We start from the raw sequence: 6,301 nt of genomic DNA on the forward strand, positions 1-6,301 counted from the left end.
TTTTAAATTTTTTAAGCCACATTTGGGCCATTTGGTCCTTCACCCCCCCCCCCCCCCCCCCCCCCCCCCCTCCACGCGTCACACTTCTCGGTTGCTGTAGAACTTCGCCGGTACCTCTCTCTCGAGACCACGGCTTAGCGCGACTGCTCAAGAGTAATGTGCATTTGTACGCCATGGATGGTTCTTGGTGCGAAGACTTGCCTACAGCAACCAGCCGCGTTCAGAGAAATGTGTGACTCGCGGAGTGGTCGGGTGATTGAGACGTGTCAACCACCTGGCCCAGTTTGGCTTCTCATACGCGTCTTGCAGCACCCCCAACGACGGACATCAGCTGACACCACGTCTTCTCTGTAGTTACCCACGTTTCCAAGAAGGAGATTGGCAGAGTCTTCAAACAGCTTGAAAGCTTCCTCCAGAAAGTCAAAGAAGAGAACCCCAGCGGCGCCGGATCTGTGTCGAATCTCGACGGTTACAAGGCTAGTGCTTCTACCAGCGCCGAGGACCTCTGCACCAGATTCACGTCCAACCTCAACTTCCGCAATGCACAGAAGGTGGAAAACATCTCCCGTGCGCTTGCCCGGAAGACGTCGACAGTTTCGGAGCTGGCTGGACGATCTCCTTTGTCCGTTGCAGCAGCCTGTATCTACATGGCTTCCCATCTCCTCGGCGAACCCAAGACGTCGAAACAGATTGCCGGTACTGCTGGTGTCAGTGACGGCACTATCCGTACGGCATTCAAATACCTGTACCAGGCCCGCGAGAGCCTTATCGACAAGGAGTGGGGCATCGACCAGAAGGCTATCGACGCTCTCCCGGTGAACTAGAAGGTCACCGGAAAGTGATCCAATTCGTCTCTCGGCCACTATTGTGATGAGAGTGCCTAGGGGATCGCATCAAGACGTGGAAGGCTCGAGGACCACGATCCAGAAGCCATTCGGACAGCAGTGGGAAAGTTTTTGATTTCATATCTTGCTACTACGCCTGGGGTGTTACAAAGCTCAACTTGGAATTGCTCGGGCCGCTTGGGGGTGGTTTCCCTTTGCCCAGCCATCATGGGCGCGGATCGATTTATGCTGCCTGGAATGGCACATTCTCGCGGCTCTTGAAATAATAGGGCAACGAGGTCGATAACGAACAGACATCCTATTTTTGCTTGCTTTACAGCTTATGGTGGCTTTTTTTTTTCTTTTTACTGGGGGCAAGGACGTTCTTCCGCATAGGTAATCGAGAAGCATTACCAAGACTGCTCCTTGAACTGGATCAGGAGACATAATAGAGATACCAGAATTATCTGATTGGGGCGGCTGAGCCCCGCGCATGAATCTCGTTCATTACCCGTGCTATGTTATGAAAGATCATGAGAGTGAGGTGCCTAGAACACTTTCGGGGCAATGAAATATTCACTTCGCTGATCGATGATGAAGGTGGGTTGCCATCACCGTGTTTTTGATACAGTGCATAATTGGGTTGCACGGTAAGAAAACCGGGCCAATCATATCGCGCCTACGCTGACCCCAATTATTTTTTCCCGGGAGCCTCGTCTCGCGTCGCGACTCCATCTCGACCTGCGCTTTCAACCGTTCAGCCTCGCACCCTAGACGCCAGCGGCCTGCATTGAAAGAGTCGCTCACCACTCGCCACCAGTCGCATACCTTCCGAATCGAGTCGCCTTCAGAATGGGCGGACGACGGTCTAGATCGGGCAGAGCCGCAGCCAAGCGAGCTTCTGCAGCCCTTCGTACGTACAAGCTTCCTCCTCGCTTGCGATCACCACCTTTGTCCTTGCACTCGTCGGTCGCCACGAGTGCATCATTGAACTGCAGCCTATGACTGCCGACTCTCTTTTGTTCACTCAACGCGTTGTTCAGTTTTCCTCCAAGTTGCGCCCTTAAAGATCACCCTTCAATACCCACCCCTCCTTCCTAAGCCACTTCTACAGCTCCATCCGCGACTATTTCAGTCGCTACAGGACCTCGGTACTAACGTTCATGTCCATTCAGAAAGCACACCCAGGGCCTTCGAGGGCATCGACGATGACGAGCCCGTTCCCGAGGCTGTCGAATCCGAGCCTGACGTCGACGCACCCCCCGAAGACGACGAGGACGAAGACATGGAGGAGCCGAAGGCCGATGAGTCCGGCGAGGAGGATGCGGCCGACGAAGACGGAGAAGATGAGCCCGCTAATGACGACGGAGAGGACTCCGAGCCCTCGGCCAAAGAACCCACGCCCCCCTCCGAACCCGTCATCCGCCGCAAGCGACTCGGAAGACCACCCAAGAACAAGCCCCCTGGCTGGGACAACATGATCACCGTACCTGCCTCCGAGGCCGACACGCCGCGCCGCAGAGGTCGCGGTGGCTGGCGCGGCAGGGGTGGCCGCAGACCACAGCCCGGTCAGGCGCCGCCGAAGCTGAAGCAGACCATCGACAAGGAGGGTACAGAGGTCGATATCGTGGACGACGAGTGCGTCCTCCCCGAGGACCCAGAGGGCGAGACAAAGGTCGACAAGAATGGCAACCTCCTCGGCGGCCGGCAGTACCGATGCCGTACGTTTACCGTGAAGGACCGCGGAGAGAGGCAGTACATGTTGTCGACGGAGCCGGCGCGTTGCGTGGGTTTCAGGGACAGTTACCTGTTCTTCAACAAACACCCCAAGCTGTACAAGATCATTGTCAGCGACGAGGAGAAGATGGACATGATTGAGCGCAACATCATGCCGCACTCATACAAGGGCCGTGCCATTGGTATCGTCACTGCGCGGTCTGTGTTCAGGGAGTTTGGCGCCCGTATCGTTGTCGGCGGACGGAACATTATCGATGACTACCGTGTTGCGGACCAGCGCGCGGCGGGTGTTGTGGAGGGCGAGATCGCGGACCCCAGCGATGTGTTCGATCCCTCTCAGCCGTATAACTCGAATCAGTACGTCGCGTGGTTCGGTGCAAGTGCGGTGTACCATACGAATCAGACGCCAGCGGCATCGGATCCGCTGGCTGGGTTGACGGAGGTGAAGAAGAAGCGGGTGAATGTCAATGATACCAACTGGCAGTTGGAGCACGCACGTGCAGCGAGGTGAGTTCAAAACAAGGATGACAGGAAGGGAGATTCTGACAAGATGCAGCGAGTTCAACTCCCGCCTCAACGCCATCCGCATGCTCAACCTCCAGAAGGGAGCCTACGACATCCACACAAACATCATGCAACAACCAGTCAACACCCAACCCACCCGCGCACGGGTCGAGCGGGTCGACCCCGACAAGGCCGCAGACACCAACTCGTCCTTCCCCGCCGTCACGCCCGCGATCCAGCGCAACTTCAACGTCGTCGACATAGTATACGAGACGCCCCGCGCCGGCATCCAGAGCGCCGGCAAGCGCCCCGCCGACGTCCCCGACTTCCTCAAGCCCTTCAACGGCATCCTCGCCATCGGCGACGACCTCAAGGCCCTGCTCCCCGCCGAGTGCCGCGAGAGCCTGGAGCGGCACCAGACCGAGCAGCGCGAGTTCGAGGGCCGGTTCGGCGACGAGAAGGACGTCATGGCTAGAGGCGGGCTCCTGATCGACAAGGCCATCGTTCCGCAGAGCAAACACGCCTAGAACGCATCGTTTGCGCAGAACCACGGATGCTTCACGCCCGCGCAAGCCCCGGTGTCCGGACCCACCCCGGCTCAGTGCGCCTTCTGCGACGGACCACCCGGGGCTTGCGACCACTACAAGGAGGGCTGGCCGTATCAGTTCATGACTGAGTATGGTCATCTCAACACCGTGGCTCCCCAGCGGGAGACTTGAATTTTCTTCTTCGTTGTTTGTTTTTGCCTCCGCCTGGGAGTGCGGGATCTTCTTCTTATGGCTCGGCGTTTTGGGGGACAGGAGGGGATTGGTGGCGGTAATTGCCATGTTAATATCTTCAAGGGAGGGACACAGATACCTACTCGGTTTGGAGGGGTGAAAGCGAGGAGACAGAGTGGGAGGGATACGCGGATGCTAGATGCGGATGGGCTGTGTGTAGGATTAGATGATTCATGAAATCGAGAGATGGCCCGATACTTGCAATGATTTGGCTAGACTGCGTGGAGTGTGGGTTTGTGATATTGAAAAGTGTACTCCGCGTGTGACAGATGAAGTCTACCCAGCACAGCTGTTTGAGGGACGACTGTCAGGCATAGTATCCGAAATGAGACTGTCAGCAAGGCCAGGAAGGTTAAAATAGGGTCAGGTCGGTGGCGGTTGAGAGGACCCCTGATGGGAAATGGCTGCGTCGATATGGTGACCCTCATCAAGGTGCTTTCTCCAGGCAGGCTACGATGACGACGAGGCCGACTCAAGGTGAATCGGAACGAAATGAGGAAACCTCACATATGTCTGTCTAGCTTCCATCACTAGCGTCCCCGTCCGGCTTCGTCTGCTCACGGTAGTTTGATGAATCAACCGGAAACGAGTCCGATGACTTGGATCAATCCACTGGTCATGTGATGCCATAGGCTCGTGGTTCATGTCGCCCGAGTTGGGAACCCAGGGAATGACAGAAGCTTCCTTCGTCAAAACAGGTATTGACACCATCGAATCAGCAATCAATGCGTGTAAGACAAATGCTGTAGCTGCACTTCCTCCGGGGTATTTAACTCCGGGACAGCGCCGAGACTCGTCAAGGGAAGACCCGATGCTAGCAATGTTTTCGTTCCATTGTAGGATGGTATTGGTTGTTGTATGTTAAAGCATGGTTCTCTTGTGAGATCGTATCCGGGGGCAATGGTATAAAACTAGAAGTCGAAGGACATCTGGGAGGAACTCGTCACTTTGTGGACTCCGAGAAAGCGTACGATTGAGTGCATCGACAATACTGCGAAATCCAAATGATTAGTAGCCTCGGCCCTGGTGTATGATTCGAGGGTAAGTTGGATCCGTACACATGCACGTTGTCCACAAGTTCACAGATATCACCGGCGTCCAGCTTCCTCTGCTCACTATGACTCGATGACTACCCCGGAGACAAAAGGCTTCGATCAGCTCGTGTCTTGTCTTGTGTCCCGTTGGTTCCAGATACTGGACATATTCGGTGAGACAGCGATGCCATAGGCCCTTTTGGGAAAGGAGTGATCGAAAACTTCGACAACTCTGTTCGATGCTGGCTGTCGAGACAGCCCACATCTTACACTCAAAATTTCCCTGAGGAATTTGGTGATTTAAGGAACTTCTGCGTCGGCCTTGAACTGGGGACCATTTTCCCGAAGTTAATTACACGGTTTGGCTTGGTTGCCGTCTCTGTGTGAACGGTTCCTTTCTCTCTTGGAGATTTCTCTGGGATGTCGATGCCCTGGATGGCATCTGTGTTAGTTAACTGATGATTCTGGGTCTGTCCACCGCCATTATTCATGTTGGGTTATCATTTTGTTCAAAGAAGGCAATTCTACATTGAGAGCTGAAATGCATTGCGGTGATCGGATGAGACGATAGTTTCCATCGAGGTAATGGTATTGGATCGTTCTTGAGCTAAGAGTATATATAATACTGCCGCACATTGCTGTGTTATGTTTCCAAAACACAGCAACTCAGAACAAGCAGCTCATCTCGCATTGATGTTGGGAAGCTGTTGGCACCAACCTGGACAACGCAGCGCATGTCGCACGGGATATCTCTGTGGGTGTGTCGGTTCGATTCACATCACATCTCTATCGTCGTTCATGAGCGTCTTGTTATACGCGCGAATAAACTAGGAACAACAGACAACTGCGGGTGCGAACTGGACACAACACTGAAGCTAAAAGTCCCAGAGTCGTTCCGACAAAATATCGCAATATCTTTGATGGATACCGGTCTGTCCAAAACGCAAACACAGCCACTCGCAGACGGAATCGCTGTGGAAGATGTGCCAGTGGTCATAGGGGCAGATTTATATACGACACAGTGACCACGCATATGACAATGAGACGGCTTACTCAAGAGGAAGCGCGGTCCCGCAAGCTAAGTACGCATGTAGTCTCTTGTAATTTTCAAAAGCAACAATCATCGGTGGGAAAGAATGTGACCATGGAGAGATTCTGCGTTGAAGATCCCGTCGCTGTCTCCGATCGTCGCGGAAGCTCGCTAGACCGGTATTTTAAGCGCTCAACCTTCGCGATCGTAAGTGCTTTTACCCCCAGAGACGATCGAGGTCTTCGGGCACTCCATTGATCAGGTTGGTTATCACTTGATGCATGGTAGCCGTGAAAACTCGCACTTGGTCAAGGCTGCGGTTCACCAACTGTAGCTTCGTCGCAGATACGCCGCTGGTATATGTTGGAATAACACAACAGAGACGGCGATGGA

The 6,301-nt window shown here is 54.3% G+C and overlaps 2 protein-coding genes across 2 annotated transcripts in view; both read left to right on the forward strand.

Moving 5' to 3' along the window:
• Positions 1–824, forward strand: part of CkaCkLH20_08891 (transcription initiation protein) — a gene marked incomplete at both ends in the record, with an annotated part of 2,326 nt that extends 1,502 nt beyond the window's left edge. Inside the window, one exon of the mRNA XM_038891606.1 lies at positions 355–824. Within this exon, the coding sequence (XP_038743242.1) occupies positions 355–824 (470 nt within the window). The remainder of the gene's footprint in view (positions 1–354) is intronic.
• Positions 825–1,676: 852 nt separating this feature from the next.
• Positions 1,677–3,592, forward strand: CkaCkLH20_08892 (uncharacterized protein; the record flags this gene model as incomplete). The annotated part of the gene is made up of 3 exons (XM_038891607.1): positions 1,677–1,737; positions 2,000–3,068; positions 3,118–3,592. The coding sequence occupies 3 exons, from the start codon at positions 1,677–1,679 to the stop codon at positions 3,590–3,592; spliced, it is 1,605 nt and encodes a 534-aa protein (XP_038743243.1).
• Positions 3,593–6,301: the final 2,709 nt, after the last annotated feature.

The sequence above is a fragment of the Colletotrichum karsti genome (assembly GCF_011947395.1).
Source record: "Colletotrichum karsti strain CkLH20 chromosome Unknown Scaffold30, whole genome shotgun sequence".
NCBI lineage: Eukaryota > Fungi > Ascomycota > Sordariomycetes > Glomerellales > Glomerellaceae > Colletotrichum > Colletotrichum karsti.